The 27,067-nt window shown below is 43.0% G+C and overlaps 2 protein-coding genes across 2 annotated transcripts; both read right to left on the minus strand.

The window, feature by feature from the left end:
• Nucleotides 1–355: 355 nt before the first annotated feature.
• MRPL43 (mitochondrial ribosomal protein L43) lies at nt 356–8,304 on the minus strand. The gene is made up of 3 exons (XM_089670209.1): nt 8,072–8,304; nt 3,897–4,003; nt 356–1,137 (listed from the first exon to the last, which is right to left on the minus strand). Exons 1-3 carry the CDS (start codon nt 8,200–8,202, stop codon nt 905–907), a joined length of 471 nt encoding a protein of 156 aa, XP_089526335.1. The 5' UTR covers nt 8,203–8,304; the 3' UTR covers nt 356–904.
• A 9,462-nt stretch (nt 8,305–17,766) lies between these two features.
• On the minus strand, nt 17,767–26,674 carry RPS25 (ribosomal protein S25). The gene is made up of 5 exons (XM_089670210.1): nt 26,524–26,674; nt 23,886–23,981; nt 22,449–22,632; nt 21,872–21,966; nt 17,767–17,826 (listed from the first exon to the last, which is right to left on the minus strand). Exons 1-4 carry the CDS (start codon nt 26,524–26,526, stop codon nt 21,872–21,874), a joined length of 378 nt encoding a protein of 125 aa, XP_089526336.1. The 5' UTR covers nt 26,527–26,674; the 3' UTR covers nt 17,767–17,826.
• Nucleotides 26,675–27,067: the final 393 nt, after the last annotated feature.

Here is a 27,067-nt window from a genome sequence, read left to right on the forward strand (position 1 = left end):
AAGCTTTTTGCTGCATAGTCTACAGTATAAAGTGAGTTTTTTAAGCTGCTTGTAATCACCACCAGAGGAGCACAATCAGACTGTAGTCACTCCATAATAGAAAATGCTCAGACTCCTCAGTCATTCTTAATGCAGGTTTTAAAGTTGTTTCCAATCTTTTCAAATATTCAGCTTTTATTAATATGATAGAGCTGATATGAAATCTATCATATTAACGCTGATTTTGTGGAAAAGGCTGAAAAGACATTTTTGCTTGGTCTAAACAGTTAGTTGAACGCCAGCACAGCAGGGTCAGCTCAGATAATTTATATGGCAAGACTGATCTGCAGAAATGCATACTATACAATACAAACAGTATTATGAAAATGTATTTAATATAGATAAATGAAATGCACACAAACCTGACGGTAACGTTATACATATTTGCATGCAAGCTTTGTCAGCTGTATAGGAGGTCTCCTTGAAAACAGAAGGCATTATCTGTATATTCCTGTGCTACTAAACTCTGCTGCAATTTGGCCAAAAGCATCTTTTTGCACATACATCCTAAACAAAGTATAAAATCTCCACGTGCATTAACGTTCTATTTCCAACCCAGGAAAGCCCTGCACAGACCAATTCTCTGAAGAAGTGCTCAAATAAGTGTTACTTGCAAGGTCTAGACTGTGTATAAACACTGGGGGAGATTTAATAAAACTGGAGCACTCAGAATCTAAAGCAACAGTGCATGGTGGCCAATCGGCTTCTAACTTCATCTTGTTCAGTTAAGCTTTGACAATAAAACCTGAAAGCGGATTGGTTTCTGTGCAGAGGTGCACCATATTTTGCATGCTCCGGTTTTAATAAATAATCCCCTTATAGACCAGTGCTATAGAAAAGACAATATTCTGTTAAAGGTGAATATTTATGGATGGGATTCGGTCTGTTGGTTAACAGCATCAAACACGTGCATGTTTAAGGAAGATGGTTTGTTGGTGAAGGGGTGCCACTGTCCCTGAATGCTGGGGTTGTCTGTGTGTTGAGGTTTTCGGATGCGAATAATCTCCAGCCCAGACTGGTTGGCCATTTTCTGCACCAGCTCTAGTATTTGCTCCTTGGTTTTGCTGTTAATGGCTTCTTCTCTGACAGTCCCATTCACTGAAAGTAAGGAACAAAAGCATTTAATATTCATTCTAGAATATTAATCGTTTCAGGGACTTGCCACTATAATAATGATAAATGGTCACATACATCAATAATTCTTGACTAAAAATGGTTGTATCAAAGGCAGCAGATTTAAATGTTCATTTTCCAATCCAGGTTTAATTCTAGTTGGTGGCTATAATGCAGTCAGTGTAGATTTTAGGGCCAGTTCAGACCACATACAATGTTTCCCCCCCCTGAAAGTATGGTACAGTGGTTCCAATGGCATAGTTCGCCTCTGCATTTCAGTACCAGATAAAAATATTACATGTTGCTTTTTTTTTTCCCCCTGCACAGAACTGTACTGGAATGCATCAGACCCCAGTACAGTGAAAAGCAATCACAAAAGGAAGAAAAATGTATTTAACCTCCCATTATCCTCTTCTGCTAACATGCAAATCTGGACAAGATGGAGGATAGAAGGCTGTATCTGGACACTGATAGGCTTATATTGATGGTTCAGGACCCTCCCAACAAAGACAATGTGGCAACATGTGGAGAGAGATCGTTATTTCTTCCCAGAGTTACCCAGTTAAAAAAAAAGCCAAAACAGGATTACTTTGATAAGGAACTTTTCTCTGTAATTTCTTTGTGCATTACGATTGTCCCCTCCACAGAAATCTGAGCGTTATGTGCAGTCTGGAGAAAGTTCTGCCCTCTCCTAACCCTCCACACTGTCATGTTATCCGTGAAAGTAAAATTTCATATGCATTTTGATTACCTTGCCATGTAGATATAAAGTGAAGAATTATCCTCTTATGTATCCTACGAAACATAAAATGTAATATATACATAGAAAACAGACACTGGTGCAAACAGTGAGTACAGGCCACTGCAGCCATTCCTGTCAGGGCTTTTTCTGCCCACTTTTAACCCAAGACATCAGTTGCCCATATGGGGGTTTCTGCACTTGAACAAAAATACTTCTATCTCCTAATAACCCCCCCAAAAAAAGGAAAAACAGCATCTGAAATGCAGGCAGAAACATCCAGAACTGATCTGGGGGATGTTTATGTGGTATGAACTGACTGTAAAGGACACTTGTCATGAAGAATGCAAGACGACAGCCATTGCTGATGTTGACCTGGAACAAGAAAACTGATAGAACATTTTTACTTTTCTCTGACCTTTATCTGCTATATATTTTTTACATGTGAAACACAACAGCAAACAGTGGCCCATATGGAATACATTTTGTTGGCAATCACCATTTACTTTGTATTCTAGCTAATTAGTTACTTAAAACATACAATTCTCCCTGGTACTTGCACCCTCAACTTATGCAGAATGACTAAATGTCCTATCACCAGTGCTTGTCACACAAGTATGCGATGCTTGTGGGGCCATCAAAGTGAATCTTTCATGCATAAACCACAAGTTCACTTTATAAAATACATAAATTAAATTAAAGAAAAAAAGTTGTCAATACTAAACATCCAAAGATGATGATTTATGATGTTTCTAGGAGTTAACACTACAGCCCATCCTAAACTCCCCAGTGGCTCAGAGTGCAGCAGTTAAGATCTCCAGTGTCTGACATGCAACGTTCCAGTCACAACTACTGTGCTCCAATTGACACTGCTCACATGGTAAGTAATGTTGGTCATTGATGTTATGTGCACAGGGGGATGTGTAGGACTGCTGGAGATCCAGACCACTGTGCTGGGTGAGAGCAGAGACCCTATCTTCAGCAAACTGCCAGCATAAGGGTCTATGCACAGGAGGGGCAGAAAATCTAGACATAAAAAATGCTCATATTGCACAAAAGTAAAGGAGAGTTTATTTGCTTTTATAGCCATTTTTTTTCTCCAAAATATTCCCCTCTGCTTATTTTTCAATGTACACTTAAAAATGGCAAGCACTTCTAAATGCCACGTTTATGCACGTTAAGCATTTTTCTGCACAAAAGCTCCTCTCAAAAATGCAATTCTAAAGAGGTTTTTCTTTCTGCCTCTAAATGCTTTGAAAATATGCCTGCAAACGTCCTAATATGTATGGACACAGACCAACAAAGAGTCACTTCTACAGGCTAAAGAAAAAAATAGAAGCAACAATAAGCAGCATTTTTAAGCACATTGTGCATGGACCCTGAGACTATAGCATGCACCTGCAGATTTTGAAACCTACTTTACTTTTTTAGGGAGCTTTAGTGCCTCACAATAAAATGAATATTCCGCTGGGCTTTAATAAAAGAAATGTCTGTTCAAAAATAACATTGATGGTAAAATTATTGCAGGGTAAAATAGCATATTGAAATAAGTTGTGACTAGGTAAACTAAGCCTTGGGAACAGATCTAAATGAACAAAATAGGAGCTTGCCCTTATGTTGTAGATTAGATGACAGAAAAGAGTACTTATACGTATTGATGGACCCAAGGTGAATAAAGATTTGGAAGATTATTTGTTTATCCCAAAGACTATACAAAAGTGAAGGAATAGGCGCTATGTACAGAGAGAAGAAAAGTTTACCGTCAGTATAGGAATGTAATCACACAATAACAACGGTAAATTTAACAGATTAAAAATGGTTTGGTTTCAATCAGTGGAACTTTGACAACTGCCTCTGGTGAACAAGATCCCACTGAGTGGAAGAATTGCCCATAGAAGTCTAGAACTGCTTGTCATGACTTTCTCTAGACTGGCTCTATCATAAGACAGTGATTTTCATTGACAATTATGTAATCATAAACAATGTATTTATTACCAGTACTTACAGTATTCCCCCACCAGTTTGGGTATTCTGCATGGCTTGGGATTCACATACAGAACAACACTGGGATTCTGCTTGGCAAAGTCAACTATCTTTTCTTCAATAAACTCCCTGAAATCAGAAGAGAAAGACATATAGGCAATTAAAGGAGTTTCCAACTTGACCAATCAATTATCCAGACTCACTGTACTTCCTAAACTTATAAGACAGAGGTCCTAAAGCAGAACTCCAGTAGGCAGCAAGCACCGTTTTTTACACCCCACCCCTTCCTGCTTCACACCATTCTCCCTTATTTTACCATTTATCTGAAGTTTTTTGCCTCCAAACTGGAAAGAAAGAAAAAAAAAAAGGCTCTCAACCATCCATGCTTCTTTTTCATTGCTCACTGGCTAAAAGGAGGTAGAGTCAGTCAGCACATCACGACAGTTATGTTCCACCTAAACAACTGACATTTTGCAGCCATCCAAATTAATACACGTAACTTTGGCTAAAGCTAGGTTCACAATTGATCACACTTGAGCAGCTGATTGTGCACTGCAGCCAAATTGCGCTGCTCTGTAGAGACGCCCCAGCCCTACACATCTCAACCCATGGCACGTTTGCGGAAAACCGCTATTGCAACAGCACCATGCAATTTCCTTGCAACCATTTCTAAAAGAGGTGCAAGCACTTTTTTTTGCGTGAAACACAGGCATGGCAGCCCATTTAAACGAATGGGCTGCCATGCCAGTGTGGGCCACGAAACCAGACAGATGTGAAAAAACTGTAAATGTAAACAGTATGTAATAGAAAACCACAAGCCGTGTGTCAAATGTCACACTTCACAGACATAAGATGCTACTCCGAGTTCCACTTCCATACTCCTTACTGCTCATGTAAAAGTGGATAATCCAGCACACATCACCACCTAATACATTGATGACGCCAAGGACTTATTCACGTTATCCGCATGGAGCTGCGCAGGTCAACACTAAAGCTGGCCATAAATGGGTAGAATTTCAAACAGATTATGGGGAACAGAAGGTTCTAAGTTTGTTTTTCCAATCATTAGTGGGGTCAAACCAACGTTTGTTTTCAACCACAGTGACGAGAAAATTTGAAGGAGCAGGATGGGAAATATTTCTCGAATGAATGCATGAATTTCTAACAGTGTTTCTAACTAGTTTTAATTTGGTAGTCTATTTATTCCAAAATCAAATGTTAAAAGCAAACAAAATCTTTTGAACCATATTCAAATGTTTTGAGAAAATTCTGGGAATTTTCATACAAAAATTTTCCTAAAAATGTTTGTTTGAAATTCTATCCAGCTATGGCCAGTTTTAGAAAGCATTTTCTAAGAGTCCAGTTCATACTATAACACTAGTTGGGTGTGGTGCACTGAACAAAAATATTTTTATGCAGTGCAGCTCACCACGCTGCAGAGTATGGACTTGAATGAAGTGTAATTTTGAGTCAATAACCAAAGTTTAAAAAAAGATGAAAAACTGTAAAGAGTGTGATGCATTGTAATGTTGTAATGACGCACTGCACCACTCCTACACAACAGACACCAGGACACGGTGTTTTAGCATGACAGTTGCGAAAAAGCCCCGAGTCAGTTGTGCTCACTGAGAAACAATTCTGCATTCACACATACAATGCAATGCCATACAGCAGAGTTCTGCACTCGTATAGAAGGGAGATCGTGGCACATGTGTCCCACTACATACCCTCTGATCTGAGCAACATACCAACTGCTACAGAGGCATCCGAGTCCTATTTATTTATTACAGGTACTTATATAGTACCATCAATTTACGCAGCGCTTTACATGTCTGTATATATACATGCATATATACATCCAAAGACTAAATCTGTGTCCCAGTCTACTTGTCCCTCATGACAATCTACTTGTCTTGATGACAAAAAAATAAATTTTAACCAAAACCATATTTAAATCTGCTTTAAGTAATGTCTGGGAATTTTAAAAAACAAAAGGGGCTTTATGGTGACAAACATTTCATATTTTTATAACTGTGTATCTCCTCCTCATCTGCCTGTCTCCAGCACCGCCCCCTGGGGACTATCAGGGAGGAATAGAGACCAGTGTAATGAGAACCGATTGAGTACTCATCAGGAAAGGGGAGTGTTGGGCTTATCATTTAGCCCTTTCACTGCCAGAGCTGTTTTTGCACACGTTTAACCACTTGCCCTCCAGAGGATTTACCCCTCTTCTTGACCAGGCCATTTTTTGTGTTACTTTAAAGGACAATTGCGCGGTATGCAACACTGCACCCAAATGAAATTTACTTCCTTTTTTTCCCCACAAATACAGCTTTCCTTTGGTGTTATTTGATTGCTTGTGCGTTTATTGTTTGTGCTATATAAAAAAAAACTATATTTTTTACTTTTTGCTATTAAACGTGTCCAGTAAAAAAAATTTAAAAATCGAAATTTCATCATAAATTTAGGCCAAAATGTATTCTGCTACACGTGTTTGCTAAAAAATCCCAATACATGTAAATTAATTGGTTTACATGAAAGTTATAGCGTTTACAAATGGTATATATACTGGACTTTTTTTTTTATATATATAGTAATGGCAGAGATCAGCAACTTATAGCGGGACTGACACTGGGGGGAACTGACTTGGTGTCACCAATACAGTGATCAGTGCTAATAAAAAGCACTGACACTGTATTAACGGCACTGGGCAGGAAGGGGTTAACATATGGGGCAATCAAAGGGTTACCAGTGTGCTGTTTTACCAAGCGTGCTGTGTGTGTGCGCTTCACTGTAAGTGTGCAGGAGCTGACAGGCGAGAGAAATGTTTTGTTTACAAACAGTTCTTTCCCCCCAACCCCGTCGGAGATGCTCGCCAATCACCGGGACTTAGTAATTGGCGGCCGCGAATGGTGGCGCAGGTAGGGCTCGTGCATGCCCCCTACCCGGAAGTGCAAAATCACATGTACATATGCGATTTTGCGCACAGCTGCCGCCCTGTAGCCGTATATCTGCTATGGGGCGGCACTAAAGCAATTAAAAAAATCATTTAAGGCCTGAAGATTACACAAAACTCCAAAACATACGGTTTCTGAAATCAGAGACCCTAGAGAATAAAATAGCGGTAGTTCCAATTTATTATGTCACATGATATCACAAAGGTTTTCAGTACAAAATACACTTAAGTTAATTTTAGGGCACAAAAAGCAATAAATTATCCAATTTTTTGTAAAATATAAAAGACGAGGTTGCATCGAGTAAATAGATATCCAACATGACAAGCTAGTACCCTATATTTTCTATAGGTGACACTTTTAAAGCCCCTTATAGGTCATCTGGTGAGCCTTACAGAGGAGGTCTGGTGCTAGAATTATTGCTCTCATTCAGGCATGTGCAGCGTTATGTAACGTGTAGTGCAATCGTTTTCATGTGTAGGTGCCCCAGCACGTGCTTTTATGTTTGGCACAAGGAGAACATGCAAACTCCAGGCAGGTGGTGCTGTGGTTGGGATTTGAACCAGTAACCCTAGTACTGCCAGGTGGAAGTGCTAACCATTTAGCCCCTGTGCTGGCCTATGAATCAGTGTGCTGGGGGGAGAGGCAGGCTCTGCAGCTAATCCTTTCTCATTGAGATGAAACCAACTCTATGGAAGTTCCATGCAGCACAAAGAACACAGCAGTGACTGCCTCCTTCAGCCGCCCAGGAGGTGAATGTATGATGCACCTTTCTATGGGAACCAGCAGTTCTATTGGATGGGATGATACAGGTCCATGTGTATGAATGGGCCTTGGCCTCCCATGTCCCTGTCATTAGTTTTCCTTCTGTTTCTGGTTGGTCCTGAGCACTGCACATTGGGAACACCCAACAGAAGCTGCAGTTTTGGAGATGCTCTGACCCCGTGGTCCAGCCATTACAATGTGGCTCTCATTAGTCACTCAATCCTTCCATTTATTTACCCATTTTTCTGCACATTAACTTCAGGGACAACATGTTTACTTCCTGCCTAATATATCCCACCCATTGTCAGGTGCCATTGTTGTGAGATCATTCATATTGCTCACTTCACCTGTCAGTGGTCATGATGTTGGCCAAGCCGGTCTGTCCCCTCTCTGAGGAAGGTACGTACAGCAAGCCATGTCACCCCCGAGCCCTCCTCCACATGTACTGTGACCCTCCGGGCTACACACACACGATTACCTGGCTCCTCGGGACGGCTGGGCGTCCTTGCTGAAGGTGAGGGTGAGTCTCTTGAGTTGGCACACGTATCTGCCCACCCCATTGCGCAGGACACTCTGCAGGAAGCGGCTGGGGGTGCCTCGGGCTGTCATAGTTTTAGAGCGCCTCTGCTTCTCAGGGGTGACCTGGCAATAACTTACAGCATGTCACACCGCCGCCATGTTGTCTAATGGCAAATCACCGTTTCCGCCTCTCTAGGGCGCCGTAATAGAACGCGACAATTATTTCGTACGTCCTTTGCCTGCGTGCACGCTCCCGGCTCTCAGACCCGCACTGCGCATGTCCAGGTGTTAAGCTCGCTGGCGAGCACGTGTATTGGTCAGGTACCTATACCCAGAGCTGGGATATGTTATGACAATGTCTCTGATGCTGCAGTAATATTGTGGGGGTTTGTCAGTCACAAGAACACCTTTGTGGGGACAAATTCAGAGACATTTAAAAGTTGTATTGGTAATTATAGTGCATTTGCTGAATTAAGGCTCCATTCACCTTAATGGGACCAGTGTTCATATGAGGGTAGAGCAGTTCATTCATTTCAATGGGCACAGATACGCAGGTAAAGTCCCAGACCCTTACAAAAAAAAAATCGCCCTGCATAGAATTGCATGCAGCTGAGGTTGTTTTGCGTGTGGAAATCTCAAGCGTTTTGCTGATTGGTGGGAGTGCAATTAGGAATCACACATTGGTGCAGGTTGGAAATGCACACGATTTTGTGTCCCTAGCCTATGGAGGACCTTACAGGCTCAAACATCTGCCAACAGGAAAAAAAAAAAAACTTCATCCCAGCTTCCATCCCCTTCCTATAGGCTCTCTGGGGCCATCCTTGGGTCTTCCTATGGGATTCCCAGAGAGAGCAGATGCTCCAGCTCCATGCTAGAGCCCATTCTGGAAGGATTTGGAAATGTCAGCCTTTTCAGGATCGTTCTAGAAGGCTCAGTGGCCACACTGACATCTAGGAAAACACATGAAGCTGGGATGTCAGCCAGGTATTGTTTCAATAAATGCTCTCAAGTTTAATTTCATTGCTTCTGGTTGTTGCATTTTTTGGGGGGAGGTTTAGGGTCCTCCTCAAATCCAGCCAAGAAAAAGGTATAAAAAGAATATAATAAAATTACATCCCGACTTCCAGTGCGCTCCCTTAGGCAAGGCTGGCATTGCTGGTCCTTCTAGTGGGTGTCACGGTCACCCGATCGCCACCCTCAACATGCGACAATCGCACGACTGCGACCAACAATAATACGTCACGACCGCGGCATCAGACCCCAGACCTTCTCACCAAACTCGTGACCAAAGGACCGGCTGATCTAAAACCGCGATGTGATGTGCGTAACAATGCTACACTCAGCTGCGCCCTGCACAACGATTGTCCAGCTAATGGAACACAACTGACGCACCGGCAGCCTGAATGCGCTTGTTACTGGGTCGGGTTAATTACGCAACTAACCCTTCACTGCCACCACCACGTTTTGTACAGAGAAAGGGGAAACTCTATCCAATATACACTGTAATGGTTGAACAGTTGCCTGTCCAATACGGTCACCGCAGGCCGATTGGGCAGAGGATTAAACAAACACAGTAGCGTCTCTTCAAAAGGCAGGAATTCGTGAATTGCAAGTAAGCGCTTACAAACAGTTTAGCACTTTCAGAAAGAAAGATTTATTACTAAAAGAGTCAAACAGGTGCAATAAAATATTTGCAAAGAAAATGTAACTATATATATATATTTATATATAAAAACAGCATATCACAGCCAAGAGATAACAGGGAGAAGTTAAAAGGTTAAGTTACTTGCCATGTTAAGCCTTGGGGTAGCAGAGCGAAAGGTCTTTGATCTCCTGCTGTTACGATGTTAAAATTAGGAGATCTCTTTAGCTTATCCTCAGGCCTACAGCCTGTGCTTTTTTAAAGTCCCCCAGCAGGGGGGTGCCTTTGAGTAACTGGCCAATACTCTGTTTAGGGAGGGATCTCGGGCGAACTCTGAATTAAAACCAATATCTTCATAATCCATTATATGAAACGCAGGGGACAAACTGACTTGAGGAATGTTCATTTCATTCTGTCACCTTAAGCTCTTAGGTTTTATGAGGTTACAATCTCTTTCAATTCCTGGGAGAAGCTGCCTTATCTGTTTTATGATAGGTGAGCCTGCACAGGTTCTTGGGTCAGTGCTTCCCAATTCTCTGAGGAACACTGGCCTTATCATGACTTAGGTGAGGAAGGCTACACTTTCGCAGACTGCTCGGCACCGAACTGAGGATGCCTTAACCTGCTGTTGACCCATAACCATCACACACATATCTGTCACAGTGCCTCTCAGGAAGGGAGGGGGAAGGAGAATAAAGGATTGAGGAATACTTCTAATAAAAAAGGGGAACTCCGCATCCAACTCTGATGAGCAAGTTTGCTACAGTGGGCTTCTGGGAAGGCTGAGCATCCTAACTCCTAGGAGCACGTGTGATCCTACACAATGCTGGATTTTCTTCTCACAGGAGTTTGAACTCTCACATGGTCATCATCATCATCATAGGGTCACTGCACAACACAGACAGCACCCCCCGATGAACTTAGAAGATGGCGACAGCACCAGCTGTGCCACACCAAAAAGGCAGATCCCAAAAGAACACCACTACATTTCCAGGCATGTGAGCATGCTTTTGGGGAACAAACCAGCTATACAGGTAAGAGGGGAGGGAAGTTAGATTCTTCTAAATATAGAAACTGGAAGTCACACTTTTGGGTTATACTGCTGTCTGCAGGAAGACTGAACACTGGCAAACACAAATTCTGTAGCACAGTTCAGGGTAACCCCTCCTACAGCCAGCATTTCTCAGTTTATTGCTAGAATCCTATGAGGATGGACATCTTTTTAGCTCTGTTATGAAAAGTCTAACCCAGGGGTCCTCAAACTACGGCCCGCGGGCCACATATGGCCTGCCGAGGACATTTATCTGGCCCGCCAGCAGGGGTGTATTTGCTGCGAGGAAGGGACACTAAGTACAGGGGCGGGCAGGGGGCTGCTGTATCTTACCTGGCTCTGTGCCCCAGTCCCACGACGATCCAGTCCAGGAAGCGCTGCTCCTTCATTCACTCAGGCCACTCCCTCACTCGATGTTCTCGCTGCCACTCGGCTCCGCCTCCTCACCGGTGATTGGGCGCCAGAACTGTAGCTCAGGAAAGGCACACAGGCGGCCAATCACCTGCGAGGAGGCGGAGCCGAGCGGCCCCGCAAACATCAAGTGAGGGAGAGGCCGAAGTGAAGGAGGACAGCTGACAGGTAAGTGTGCCGTACAGATGGTGCTGCTGCAACCAGGTATGCTGGCTACAGCAGCACCATGCTGGAACAGGGGTCAGCAAGTTTAAGTGTCATTGGTGTCAGTGGGAGGAATAGTGCCCCATCTTTGGTGTCACTGATAATAATGATGGGGCATTATTCTTCCCACTGACACCAATGATGGGGCACTATTCCTCCCCCCACTGACCCAACGATGGGGCACTATTCCTCCCCCTACTGACACCAACGATGGGGCACTATTCCTCCCCCCACTGACACCAACGATGGGGCACTATTCCTCCCCCCACTGACACCAACGATGGGGCACTATTCCTCCCCCCACTGACACCAACGATGGGGCACTATTCCACCCCCCACTGACACCAACGATGGAACAATATTCCTTTCCCCCCTTACACCAATGATGGGGTACTATTCCTCCCACTGACACCAATGTTGGGACACTACCCCCCCCCCCACTGACAGGGCACTATCCCCCCCACTGACACCAATGATGTACTATTCCTCCCACTGACACCAAAGATGGGGCACTATTCTTCCCACTGACACCAATGATGGGACACTATTCCTCCCACTGACACCAATGTTGGGACACTATCCCCTTCCCCCAATGATGGGGCACTATTCCCCCCCCCACACTGACACCAACGATGGGGCACTATTCTTCCATCCACTGACACTAATGATGGGGCACTATTCCTCCCCCCACTGACACCAACAATGGGGCACTATTCCTCCCCCCACTGACACTAATGATGGGGCACTATTCCTCCCACTGACACCAATGATGGGGCACTATTCCTCCCACTGACACCAATGATGGGGCACGATTCTTCCCACTGACACAAATGATGGGGCACTATTCCTCCCACTGACACAAATGATGGGGCACTATTCCTCCCACTGACACTAATGATGGGGCACTATTCCTCCCACTGACACCAATGATGGGGCACGATTCTTCCCACTGACACAAATGATGGGGCACTATTCCTCCCACTGCCACCAATGATGGGGCACGTTTCTTCCCACTGACACCAATGATGGGGCACGTTTCTTCCCACTGACACCAATGATGGGGCACTATTCCTCCCACTGACACTAATAATGGGGCACTATTTCTCCCACTGACACCAATGATGGGTCACTAATTTGCTCCATAAGACACACTTGGGGAGAAATGTCTGTGCGTCTTATGGAGCGGCCGGCCCAGTATTCCCGCTGTATGTCCACAGTCTCTGGTCATCTCCTGTACTGTGTCCGCATTTGTTCATAGTTTTTTTTTTAAACTATAGTCCGGCCCTCCAACGGTCTGAGGGACAGTGAACTGGCCCCGTTTAAAAAGTTTGAGGACCCCTGGTCTAACCTAATGTTGTTTTCCCAATCAGGATTCTTTGCTACACCACTTCTTGAGCTGTACCCAGATTCCACTGTATTGGATGCTGTAGGGCTAGGCTGGAAGGGACCTTCCAGCACTGGGTTGCGCATCAACCTTATTTTGTAACATGTTAACCACAGAACTTCCAAGTCCTTGCCCTTTCTCCAAAGACTCACTCTGCAAGTTGACAAATTAGGCTGAGCTCCGGGAGCTATAGCACATTGCTTGTACTGCTGAGCACGTTTGAATTTCTCACTTTCCACTGGTTTTACTGCTGAAGGGTTTAAACACTGAAGGACTAAGACTAAGAACTATGAGTGTCACACATTCCCTTTCCATCATTCAACAGCAAGGAAGCTTGCTTCTGATTTACAAATGGCCACATGAAACTTTGATCTCAAGGCTCTGTCTATGCCAAAGACATGCTGGTAAGTTAATTGACCCTACTATGTGTATGTATGAATGTGAGTTAGGGATCTTAGATTGTAAGCTCCTTGAAGGCAGGGACTGATATAAATATACATGTAAACTGTCTGCACTATATAAATACCCTAATACATACTGCCCATCTAAAGTGACTTAGGTCAGCTCCAGCTATCTAAACCGGACAACCAGCTTTTTGCTAGTACTGGAGGCCTTTGCTTATATCCTGAACTTAGATGCTATATTGCAACTCATCCCTATCTAGATACAGAAGGGATGGTGTTGGTGCGAGGGGTAACCCCATCCCAAACTGCCATAACCTGTTCCAGGGAGGTTTGTTGTATGCCTTCTGAAGGCACTAACATCTGCAATCAGGTTACCCTAGAATTAGAGGGTCCACCTCATCATCAGGTTGCATAGTCTGGCTGAAAAAGACAAAAGTCCATCCACTTGGACAAAAAAAAAAAGTTAATAGTTCTATATCCACCATTGATCCAGAGGCCAATTATCCTGCCTTATCTGGTGCCGCTACTACAGACACAAGAATATGTAACCAAATTCCCCCCTTGCCTCACTTAGTGCTGATCCCAGCACCTGTCTCTGCAGAGGCTATTGCTGATCTGCCCACAGTGACCATTTCAGACTCTGTGCTGGGGTCCCCTCAGTCCCTCCTTGCTGAGATTAATATTTGAAGCATTGCAGTCTTCTACTGCCTTTACCCCAGATTTATAAGAGACAATTTTAATTCTTATTGATACAGTCCGTACTACTTTTCATCTGAAGCATCAGGCTACTGTTTTCAGTATCTGACCTTTCAGAACTCCAACAGCTCTGAATTGCACCCACTCTTTGGGGTATTGCTCATGGGGGTGGAGGTATATAGATCAGTTTTAATGGAGCAAGACTGGTGCTAATTTCAAAGTGAAACTGGAACATGGTGAGGAACACATCGCTTCACAAATCTGAGTTTGACTCTTCAGTTTATGAATTTTGGATTAAATGCCACACCACCATACAGTGAAGGAAATAAGTATTTGATCCCCTGCCAATTTTGAATGTTTGCCCACTCACAAAGAAACGATCAGTCTAAAAATTGAATGGTAGGTGTATTGTATCACTGAGACAGAATAGCAACAAAAAATTCAAAAGAAATGCATGTCTAACAAATGATGCACTGATTTGCATGTTCATGAGGGAAATAAGTATTTGATCCCCTTCACAAAACATGGCTTAGTACTTGGTGGCAAATCCCTTGTTAGCAATCACAGAGGTCAGACATTTCCTGTAGTTGGCCACCAGGTTTGCACACATCTCAGGAGGGATTTTGGTCCACTTCTCTTGGCAGATCTTCTCTAAGCCATTAAGGTTTGGTGGCTGACGTTTGGCAACTCAAACTTTCAGCTCCGTCCACAGATTTTCAATTGGATTAAGGTCTGGAGACTGGCTAGGCCACTCCAGGACCTTAATGTGCTTCTTCTTGAGCCACTCCTTTGTTGCCTTGGGTCATTGTCATGCTGGAACACCCATCCACAGCCCATTTTCAATGCCCTGGCTGAGGGAAGAAGGTTCTCACCCAAGATTTCACAGTACATTGCCCCGTCCATCGTCCCTGTGATGCAGTGCAGTTGTCCTGTCCCCTTAGCAAAACAACACCCCCAAAGCAGAATATTTCCACCACGTTTGACAGTTGGGATGGTGTTCTTGGGGTCATAGGCAGCATTCCTCTCCTCAAAACATGGCAAGTTGATACCAAAGAGCTCGATTTTGGTCTCATCTGACCACAACACTTTCAACCAGTCATCCTCTGCGTCATTCAGATGTTCAGTGGCAAACCTCAGATGGTCCTGGACATGTGCTTTCTTGAGCAGAGGGACCTTCCAGGCACTGCAGGATTTCAATCCTTGTCAGCGTAGTGTTACCAATTGTTTTCTTGGTGACTGTGGTCCCAGCTGCCTGTTGATCATGGATAAGATCCTCACGTGTAGTCCTGGGATGATTCCACACCGTTCTCATGATCACTGACACTCCATGTGAGATCTTGCATGGTGCACCAGACCTTGGGAGACTGACAGTTGTTTTATGTTTCTTCCATTTGCGAATGATTGCACCAACTGTTGTCACCTTCTCACCACACTGCTTGGTGATAGTTTGGTAGCTCAGTCCAGCCTTGTGTAGGTCTACAATCTTGTCCTTGACATCCTTGGACAGTTCTTTGGTCTTTGCCATGGTGGAGTTTGGAATCTGATTGCTCCTGTGGACAGGTATCGTTTATACAGGTAACAAAATGAGATTAGCAGCACTCACTTTAAGAGACTGCTTCTAATCTTAGCTTGTTACCTGTATGAAAGACACCTGGTAGCCAGAAATCCTGCTGAATAATAGGGGATCAAATACTTATTTCCCTCATGAACATGCAAATCAGTGCATAATTCGTTAGACATGCATTTCTTTTGAATTTTTTGTTGCTATGCTGTCTCTGTGTTACAATACACCTACCGTTTGATTTTTAGATTGATGATTTCTTTGTGAGTGGGCAAACATTCAAAATCAGCAGGGGATCAAGTACTTATTTGCTTCACTATATATATATTTTTTTTTTTTTTAAAGCCGAGGCCCTTGAAAATACTTATTTCCTTCACTGTATATACATCTAAACTGTCACCCCAAATCAGATGTGCAGCTGTCTACACTTTGTCACTTAAAAAGTTTCTAGCAGTTAAGAGCTACAGTAAGAAAGAGTACTAAGCTTTCACATGGCTTTGTTGAATGGTCTCCTCTAAAATTACCTACAATATTTTGGTTATAGGTAAAAAAAATCCAACAAATCGTGTGAAAACTTACTCTCAATTACCTGCCAAAAGTTTGGTTACAAGTAATAAGGCAGAAGCAAGCTTTAAATTATATGTTGAATTGTTGTGACCTATAACTAATACACTCAACTAATTAGTACCACTCTCCTAATGCAGAGTGTCAACTCTGTTGTACAATATATAATGGACTCCCACAGAAGCATGTATGCAAGTGCCACAGAAATTTTACATGCCCAGTTCATTACCCAGAACAGGTGTACAAAAGTCTGAGCAAATTTAGAAATCCTTGACTGGAAAGCCTTTTTTTATTTTTAGTTAGAACCACTGTCAGAAACCAGCCTCTGTTCTATTAGGACTGTCCCGATCACCAATATCTCCAAGAATAAACGTGAGGGTAAATCTAAAATTTTGATTTGCGACCAAAACGGCAACAGTTGGGAAATTCGAATGCAACACTTCTGCCTATGACAACTATCAGAGGGGATTTCCCTTACACTGGAAAGATGACCTCTCACCTCTACAGGACAAAGTAAAAGGAAACCTCCCTGAAAAAAGTTTAAACCTTCACCTTGCTTTAGATATACTTTAAAAATGTAAGTCTTTTAGCAATTTCTTTAGATGCATGTTCACTTTTGGCTTGTCTGCGCTGAACATTAAAGCAGAACTAAACCCTCTTATTTTCAACAAGGAAGCTGTCATCTTAGGCTGTTTGAACTGCTGTGATGCTGCACATGATCAGTTAAAGACAGTGGCCATTTGGTGGTTTGACAGTTTGGTTGAGAGTACAAGCAAAGGTGACAGTTACATTCCTGACATGTGCCAGGAATGTAGTAGTTTTTTGAAACATTTAAAATCGGTGGGTTTCGTTCCACTTTATCACATTACATGTACCATGAAAGAATGTAAATAACAATGAACTACTCTTATTTGGCCCTTTGGGGTCTGTTAATTGAAAAGGTTTTATTACATATGCTCAATAAGTTAAATTTACCCATCAATCCTTTTGAAAATCTTGTGAGTCAATAACATCCTGTGCGATCATGGTCACAGTTTCAATGTTCAGAGGACTGCAGAACCACAGCCCTTTATGTTATGGACAATAAGAGGGGCAGAGTTCTGTATTCCCATCTTGTTTTGTACTTCCTGCACAGATGGCCAAGTGAACGTTGTTAAAGACAGGAGTGTTGCACCAGGTGAAAAAGGAACAAAGAACCCCACACTAAACACACAGCCTGGTTTTTAGGTTTAGATACCTAAGGGTCCATGCACACTAGGAAGCTGAAAAAAATGCCAGAACCTCTGGCAGAAAAAGCAGCATAAAAACGTTCAAAGTGGCTCCTATTGCACAAGAGTTTGTGCATTTATGGCCATTTGCTTTTTCCAAAACATCCCCCTCTGCTCAATCTAATAAATGTAAACACCGGACACTCCTAAACGCCTCATTTATGCATGTCAAGGGTTTTTTCTGCCCGAAAGATTCTCTCAAAACAAAGTTGTATTAGTTTTGTTTTTTTCAGCCGGATAACGCTCCTTTGCCTATAAACACCCAAATGTGCATGGACATCAGTGCTTATATAGGCAGGAAAAAAAAAAAGCTGGTATAAGCAGCGGTCATTTCCAATGTGAGTGAGGCCTTAAAGTTGTCTTTCCTTAAAATGTAAAACATGTTTCTCCATAGTCCCATGGATAATTTTGCTATAAACTGTATCCTTTAAAAGGTAAAAAAAAAAAAAAAAAAAAAACAGAACACAGATTTGTTTATTTAGATTTATTTGTTAATGTACAAAGAAAACCTGGATCCTTCCATTAGGCCCTGCAATGAGAGAACATGTATTAATGCTTAAAGATCCACATGGAGGTCAATATCCTGAAAGAGAACTTAAGATGTTCAATTTCTAAAAAAAAATTTGGTTAGATTCAGGTGAGCGCCTGATCGTATGAACACAGACAGCCAGTGATCACAGTGTTATGAACAGTTAAGAACCAGTTCTGGCTGGAAAAGGGATACACATGACCTGACATGTTCTGTATCATTTACCAAATGAGTTCACAACTTTACAATGTAGTGTTAAAAAATCCCACATGTGAAATGTTTGGTGCAGATTCCAGAAGGATGTCTGGTGCTGAATACAGGATTCACTATACACAACTATACGAAAATGAAAAGCGCCCACAACACATACATGGCAAGAAAAAGGTCATCCCCTTGGAATTACCTGGTTTTCTGTAGCAGTTGGCCATAAAATGTAGACAAGAATATTAGAATATAAATACTGTACAGATAAGCACAATGTACTAACACAATTTTAATTTTTCCATTAAATATTCCCAGGAAAAGTGAATCCATAGACTAATTACTTTCACGAAAGCCAATCGGAATTTACTAGTTTGCACACCTGGAGTGCAAATAATGAAATACGTTTGGAGGTGTGGTTTAAAGCTACTTTGACTGATAAGACAAACATTTTAAAGGAGCTTTTACACAGCTGTTGAAAAAAACAAAAGAAAAACAACGCATTTCCAGTGCATTTTTTGGTTGGCATTCACATATGAAACATGGATATGCAACTCAAACTCACCAAACATCCACAGTGCTTTGACACATTTTACATTCATTTCAACCAGGAACTGCATTTTTGGTGCAGCTTTGAAAAGCGCAAAGATGCAGCATGGACTTTTCAAAAATGCACTGCACTCACATGCCATATGATTTAAAACGGAAATATTTTAGAGCGTTTTTCTTGTGTTTTGGCAAGGTAAGAAATGCAGCAAACAAGGTCTTCAGATTGCTGATGTGAACCATGCCTCACAGAAAAGGAGCTCAAAACAACCTCAAAGTGTTTACGCATCAGTCGACAAACTGTTTATAAATGGAAACACTTTTACTACTGTGAACACTATTCCTAGAAGTGGGTTACATAGTTAGTCTGGCTGAACTGGATGGACTTTTGTCTTTTTTCAACCATAGAAAAAAAAAAAAAAAAAGTTATAATTCTATACCCACAGTTGATCCAAAAGGAAGGCAAAAATGGTGCCCAGCCAAGATGACTCAAGGCACAACGCAGAATCTGCAATGAGGTAAAGAACTAAAGACATCACTGGAACCGGCAAACATCTGTTTAGGAGTCTACCATAAGTCTTTGAACAGGCAGGGTGTCCATGGCAGACCACCACAGAGGGAGCTGCTGCAAAATAAAAATAAATCACAAGCTGCATGCCGAAGGTTTGCGAAAGAGCGCCTTGGCCAATGCTACTGGGAAAATGTTTTGTGGACTTAAAGTCTTCTTTGGCAAGAATACTCATTACATGTGGTGCAAAAAAAGGGTGCAGCTTACCAGTATCAAAACATGGTGACGTATAGTAGAGGGATCATCATGACTTGGGCTTGCTTCGTTGTCTCAAGTTTACCAAAATATCCTACAGGATAATGTTAAAGTGGCTGTCTGCCACACAAGCATTGTAGTAAATCCAGCAGACTGGCTTCAGATAAAGAAAATGCACCTTTTAGAGTAGCTCAGTCAGAGCCCAGACCTTATCCCCATAGATTCTGTGGAATGACCTCAAGAGAGCCATTCACACCAAACATCTCTGTAAAGAGAAATGGTCTAAAATTCCTCCTGAACATTGTGCAGGTCTGATCCAGAGCTACTAAAAGTGCTTGCTTGAAGTCATTGCAGCCAAAGGAGGTTTGACAGCTATTAACTGCAAAGGTTTACTATTAAGGTTCACTTTTTCTTCCAGTACTTTGAATGTTGAATGGGTGTGCTCAATAAAGACACAGGAAATTAGAATTGTTTATGTTAACAGCTTAAAGCGGAGCTCCACCCAAAAGGGGAAGTTCCGCTTTAAGCCTTTGTCCCCCGCTCCCCATTAAGGTTTGGCACATTAAGACTACGGAGCCATTCACAAAGCGCAGCGCTTCGAGCATGCGCAGTGGGCACCTGGCTGTGAAGCCGCAAGCTGTCACAGCCAGGTGCCCACACTGAAGATGCCGGCACCAGGGAGAGAAGACGGCCGGTGAAACCAGCGGTGGTGAGGACACCGCTGGACCGAGGGACAGGTAAGTGTCTGTATTTTAAAGTCGGCAGCTACAGTTTTTATAGCTGCTGACTTTTATTCATTTTTTTTTTTTATGTGGAACTCCTCATTAAGCCCATAATGTTTGTCTATTGTGACTTTGAGGATAGGATCACATTTTATGGCAAACTACTGCAGAAAACAAGTTAATTCCAAGGGGTTCACATACCTTTTTTGCCACTCTATTAAACTGAACATTAAAGTGTAGCATGGAGACACCCGTTTTGGAAGCCCACAGACATCCTCATTCACTCCTAACTACCCGGAGAGAAACGGAACAAGGGTCAGGTGTCAGGAATGGCAGCTTCCATATTTCTATGACTGGTTCCTTTTGTCAGCTGTCACATGCCCTGCTGCCATAATAAAAATTAAACTCATCATTGGCCCTCAAATAATTCTATCCAATGTTAACCCATACTATGCTGTGTTATCTACAGGATTACTGTGGCTACCAAAGAGAAATTGTTCTCTTATCCCCCAACCCCCCCATGACACAAAGTTGGCGGTGGATGGCCGAGGGTTTGTTTAAACTCTCTATATAATTATGTGAAAACATACCTGCACTTTATCCTGCCTATGAAATGCACAGGTTCACTTTAAAATACCATTCTCATTTCTGAATTCAAAGTCAACTCAATCCAAACCTTTATTGTTGATAAAGGATCAGAACCTCTATCTAGATTTTGTCTATGACAAAAAAAAAAAAACGCTTTTTAACATGTCCAGAGGGCTGCTGGGGATGCTAATACTGTCAGTTGTAGTCCATGCCAGATACAGCGGCCACTGCTGCGATTTCCACTAAAGTTCCCAGTTTCCTAGCACATCCTCCACTGAGAAAACTTTTAATGGAAAGCATCTCACAGATTGGATGCGGGTAGATTTTGAAATGTATCTGTTCCTCCTCTCCATCTTTCAAATTAGAGAATGCCTTGTATTTATAGAAAACAATACAGTTTATCAATGGCTGACGTGTGGAATAAGCATCCCACGGTGAGAAATGTATTGTGTCAGAATCACAGCAGCAACAAGAACAGCAAAGCTCACTGTATCTGGCACATACAACTGGCAATATAGGCATCCACAGCAGCTCTCTGGATGGGACATACCAATCAGATAACCATGGGGGCACCAGTCTAACTTTCTTGGATCTTTTCCCCAGAGTTCCATTTTAATGTTCAGCATTTGTATAGTTTCACTTTAGACCGGTAAATATGAAATATTTCATATTACCATTCCAGATTTACATGGTCAGTCAGTAGGTGGAGGTCCAAGCACCAAGAAAGCAAGCTTGTTCAACTCAAATTCACATACTGAACAAAAACATTTAAAACGCAGAGCTGACAAGGGCCTTAAACAGTAAACATTTTCATGCTGAAACATTATTGCACTTTACTCTTTTCCATATTAAGCCCAAGTTTTGTCAGGTATTTTGTTGCCATCTGTTACCATTGGAGATTTCCCCTTACTTGTGCCCATGATGTAGGTTCATAACCTGACATGCAGGGTATCACCAGGATACTAAGGGAAAGTCTTCCCGTTTGGAACACTGCTAGCAAAATCCTGACAGAGGCTCTAATCCCTTAACAAAAAGCGATTTATTTAGTAAGCAGATTCCTCTCACTTCCTGTCCAGTGATGGAGAGTCCGGGAATCTCAAATGTTCTACCCTTGTCTTACCTAGGCAAATTTTAAGTCTTGGCTGGAATTGGTCCTAAAGAAAAAAAAAAAAACACACAAGACAAACAGAAAATAAAAACCCCACACACACCACAAATCACTCACCTATGATTCCTCGGCACCTGCAGGTGCATCACCACCTTTTGTGTTTCTGGTATAGATGACCTGGGCTCTGTGCTTGGACACCAACTTAATCAGACCTTAGAGGAGAAAGTTACAAACTGAGTGAACTTCAATCTCATCTGAAGGCTTCTTGACCTATTCTAATATAAATGTAAACAGCTCACCAACAGTTTCCTAAAATTTGTTGAGGGTGGATATTGTTACCAAAACTGTACTGGTTATAATGACAGCTGTGAGTTTAGCCCAAAAGGACTTCCCCCATAAAAAATAAAAAAAATGTTCAAAGTAGAGGCCTGAGATAAGCAACATCACAAGGCTACATATGACTGAGGGGATCCTAAATGTGGGAAAATATGCAGAACTTCTGTACAAGATAAAGCAAAGGGGGAGAGAGTATAAACTGGCTCTAACAAGAATCTGCTGGCTTGCCCTGCAAGTCAAACATTTTATGAAAATAACATTACATAAATTCACCTTTTTATACTTTACAACCTATAGCACTCAATCAGCAAAATGTATAATAATCTCCATAACGAACACAATGCAGTCCGATGCTTACCTTTGTTGAGCAGCTCCTGGAGGGCAGCCCTGGCCAATGAGCCTCTGATCTTCAGCCTCTCAGACACCACAGCTGGGGTAATGAGTTTGTAGTTGGGAACTTCTTTACACAGCTTGTCATAAGTGGCTTTGTCAAAGAGCACTAGATTGTTCAGCTTGTCTCTCACTTTTCCTTTTGACCACTTCTACTTGGGAGGAAAAAAAAAAATGGCAATTTGCATTTTTATCACTGAGCCCCTTACGCACTCCATTAACATTATTTACTGCACTCCATTTTATAATGAAAAAGTCTCCCACTGCTTCTATCAAGTATCAGACCCACAAACATCTAAGAATAATTAAGGCAAAACCGTGATAATCTAGTGTACAAGAAAACATTGCATAACCGCTTCCCGACCGCCCTATAGCAGAACTATTGTTACAGGGCAGCAGGGCTGCACAAAATCACGTGTTTATGAATTTCTGGGTAGGAGGTGCGCGTGCGCCGCCCTACCCGCATCGCCACTGACAGCTACAGCTGTCAATCACCGGGTCCCAGACAGCCACACAGAAAAACAGCAGTTAACCCTTTGATCTCCCCAGATGTTAACCCCTTCCTGCTCAGTGTCATTAGTACAGTGTCAGTGCTTTTTATGAGCACTGATTACTATTAGTGTCACAAGGATGTCAGTGGCAGTTAGTTCCCCCCAGTGTCAGAATACCTGCTGCTATAGGTCGCTGATCGCCACCATTACTAGTATAAGAAAAATTTCCAGTATATATACTGCCATTTGTAGACGCTATAACTTTCACATAAAACAATTAATTTACACGCATTGGGTTTTGTTTTTTTTTTTAGCAAAGACATGTAGCAGAATACATTTTGGCCTAAATTTGCCGAAATTGTATTTTTTTTTTAAATGTTTTTACTGGACGTTTCATAGCAAAAAAGTACAAAATAGTGTTTTTTTCCCCAAAATTGTCAGTCTTTGTTTATAGCACTGAGAAAGGCAGGAGAGGAGCAGTGTATACAGTGACTGGCTGTCACTATGTCAGTGCCGGTTTTTAAATGTAATTACCGGCTTTTTTTCCCTTCGCTATAGCTCACAGAATTAGCTGTCACTTTCCCCGCTAAAAGGAAAAAAAAAAAAAAAGTTTCCTTTTAGTTTCTTTCCTGAGTTAAAAAACAGTTTCCTTTAGCTCCAGGGAAAGTGACAGCTAATTCTGTGAGCTATAGTGAAGAAAAAAAATCCTCTCTGTATACATTGCTACCTCCCTGTAAGTTAAAAAAAAAAAAATAAAGATATACATGAAAGTAGAAAAAATACAAAAAAAAAAAAATTGGAGCCTCCCCACATACGCAGACATTTCGGTTTTCAGCTTTATCCATTCACGGTGGGAAAAATTACCTACTATATACGGATTTTCTTATTGGTAGATTTTTGCAGACATTTCGTACCTTCTTTTTGGCCTTGCCTCCAGACTTATTGACTGGGTCCTTATCCTTCTTGGCAGACTTGCCAGCATCTTTCTTTTTCTTGTCGTCTTTGGGTGGCTGGATAAGAAAACAATATTATTTACTAGCCTGTACTGAACCTTAGGCTTTCAAAGATTCATGGTTTCTAAATGTACCTACAACAATCTTAAAGAAAATTATCACTCAACTGATGCAATGGGCACCACTTACTGGTTTTTATTTTTAAATCCACCCCCTCCCAGGAGGCTGCAGGAGCAGGTCCGTGTCGTGGACAAAGTTGTGTGCTCAGGGGTTGGCTACCTGAAGAGGGACCAGGCTCTTCATGTAAAAGAAGATGGCCCATGTTGGACAGGAGTAGTGACACCTGAGCAGCGATTACAGCAAGACAATACTGGATCTGCTGAGCAGGTGAGTATCTGACTGCAGGACAACCCAGCAGAACACGTATAGAGGGAATTAAAGAAAATGAGTATGGCAGTAAAATTGCGCACTATTCCCCAGGCAAACAAGCATGAATGCCCCCCAATCAGCAAATAATGGCATGGCCCAAATGTGTCATACAAAACTGCTGAGCCTAAAGCCAGGTTTAGATCGTCCAAGCAACTAACTGCTGCTGAGATTTTCTTCCACTTCCTGCTTTGGGTCACAACAGAAGCGAGAGGAGAGAACTATAAGGGGAAAGCCTCTGTTCACCTAGGTTTCCCCTCTATCTGCTCCAGTGATGGCTTAGACCGCTTTCACATGGGCGTCTTCCAATCCAATATCCTTTTCAGAGATAAAACAGATTCCATTGCAGTTCAGTTTACATCAGTCTACAACCATTTTTGCATCTTTAAGTTGTTGCAGAAACCAGAGGCGACAACTGTGTGAACAAATGTTTCTTCCCTAAAAATAAATGGAATGGATGTAAACAAACAGTATTCATTTATATACATTCCTCTCCAATGGATCTGGATGTTGGCTGTTCCATTTTTAAAAAAGGAACTGAACGGATGTGAATGTAAACAGATCATCGGTTTACATCCAGTAGTCCGCAGAAATGATTTTTTCTCAAAAAACGGGAAGACAGGAACGCTTGTGTGACAGGGCCTTAAAATCTTGAGATTCTCACTCCCAGCTCCAGTGACGAGTCAGCAGGACATCTAAAGGGTGATGAAATGAAAGGTGACGGGTTCTATCCCTGGTCAAATACTTTTAATAAAATGTTAGATGCACTTTGCTGAACTAATGTTTTAGACCAGGGTGCTCCATATATTCTGAACAAAGGCCAGGATAGTTTTACACTTTAGAGGGGCCAAACTGGTCAGTAGGAGAAGGTGGGACAGTGGGAGTAGACAATGCCTCAGGTAAGGGAGTAAAAGAAAAAATGATATGGCATGGGGGGGGGGGGGGGATGGGAATGGTGCCCCTACTGACAGTGGGAGGGGCTGTCAGTAGGAGGTAAGGTGCACCAAGGGCCAGATGAAGGCAAGCAAAGGGCTGCAGTTTGGAGCTGCTTTGGACACAAGAGCTGAAAACATTCCATGCTCCACACTGTGGTTCCAGACACCCGCCTCTACATCACTGGTATGTCCTGGGAAGAATGGGAGGACGACACTGGGGACAGCAGCTGGCTGTGGGACCATGGGGCACCCGACATCGGAAAGTGTTGGATGTTGAGGATCCCCAGCAGCCTATGGAGCTGGATTCACACACAGGACTGCCAACCATCAGACGTGTGAATAGGCTGCACTGTATTTAGCAATATAGTCCCTGAAGTGTAACTGAAGGCAGGATCGCCTAGACAGAATGGTGAGGGGTCAGGACACGAGCAGTTCTTACTGTAGTCTTGGCTGCCTGTTACTACAAAAATGCAGAGAAATAATTCATCATACAGCACTGCAGGGAGACACGCTTACTCTCTGTCCTGACCACCAATGTCACTGGGAGGGAGACAAAGTGCCACCAGAACAGGAAGTGAGGGAAATCTTCTACTGGGGACAATTGCTTATGTGACAACCTACTTAGAACCTATGATGATATCCTCTCACTTCCTGCTGAGATGGCAAAACAGGAAGTGGAGGCAAATTACAAGATTGCTTTACACCCCCCCATGAAAAATAAACACTCCACTGTCCTGCAACCTAAGAAAGGGAGAGGATGGCTCCATTCTCAGCTCCCAATCCTCCCTGTAGGTGGGGTGATGTCCGCAGTCCCCGGCCCAATGTAGCTGTGACATCACCAGGACCTGGATCACCGGGTGGGCACAGTGACATCATCACTGACCTCACCAGAGCCACCCCCACCTGGCACCTACCTGGAGAGGCGTTTGGGTTTTTTTTGCTTATAAAGTATGTATGATCGCCGGGGATGACAGCAATGCCCGGACCCGCTCACGTGTACATGGCTGCCATCCGGGCTTCACACAACAAACCATGTGAAAGGATCACAAAGTCAGCCTGGTCTCTGTACTCCGCCGACCGTCAGCACAAGGAGAACCCGCCATAGATCGCAGCCGGCCAGACGAGGCGCCGTATACCGGCAGATCATGAATCCGGAACTCCCACTGTCCACCAGAGCCGGGGGGAGCTCGGTCCGTCCAACCCACCCCCGACACCGCTCCCCGGCCCCGGAGCCTCACCATGCTGCTGCTGCTGGCTCAAAGATGTCGTACAGAAAGGAAGAGGCCCGTCCAGAACAGCGCAGGAAACCCCGGAGAGGGCGGGAACTTCCGCCTGGCCGGAACACAGCTTACACTTACACTGAACTACAACTCCCAGCATTCCTCCAGAGTGCCAGAGACTGTCCGTGTACAGCCCCCCATATAAACTACAACTCCCAGCATGCTTCAGGAGTGCCAGAAACTGCCCGTGTACAGCCCCCTATATGAACTATAACTCCCAGCATTCCTTGAGAGTGCCAGAGACTGCCCGTGTACAGCCCCCTATTTAAACTACAACTCCCAGCATGCTTCAGGAGTGCCAGAAACTGCCCGTGTACAGCCCCCCATATAAACTACAACTCCCAGCATGCTTCAGGAGTGCCAGAAACTGCCCGTGTACAGCCCCCTATATGAACTATAACTCCCAGCATTCCTTGAGAGTGCCAGAGACTGCCCGTGTACAGCCCCCTATTTAAACTACAACTCCCAGCATGCTTCAGGAGTGCCAAAAACTGCCCGTGTA

The sequence above is a fragment of the Staurois parvus genome, unplaced genomic scaffold (assembly GCF_062004578.1).
Source record: "Staurois parvus isolate SC_StPar_1 unplaced genomic scaffold, SC_StPar_1.0 ptg000087l, whole genome shotgun sequence".
NCBI lineage: Eukaryota > Metazoa > Chordata > Amphibia > Anura > Ranidae > Staurois > Staurois parvus.

Coding starts and splice junctions, on each gene's coding strand:
- MRPL43 (XM_089670209.1), bottom strand. CDS start 8,202: ATGACAGCCCGAGGCACCCCCAGCCGCTTCCTGCAGAGTGTCCTGCGC. Junction 4,004..8,071: donor CAGCCGTCCCGAGGAGCCAG/GTAATCGTGTGT, acceptor TTCTGATTTCAG/GGAGTTTATTGAAGAAAAGA. Junction 1,138..3,896: donor CAAACTGGTGGGGGAATACT/GTAAGTACTGGT, acceptor CCTTACTTTCAG/TGAATGGGACTGTCAGAGAA.
- RPS25 (XM_089670210.1), bottom strand. Junction 22,633..23,885: donor GAGGCAAGGCCAAAAAGAAG/GTACGAAATGTC, acceptor CCTCCCAAGTAG/AAGTGGTCAAAAGGAAAAGT. Junction 21,967..22,448: donor CCAGGAGCTGCTCAACAAAG/GTAAGCATCGGA, acceptor TTCTCCTCTAAG/GTCTGATTAAGTTGGTGTCC.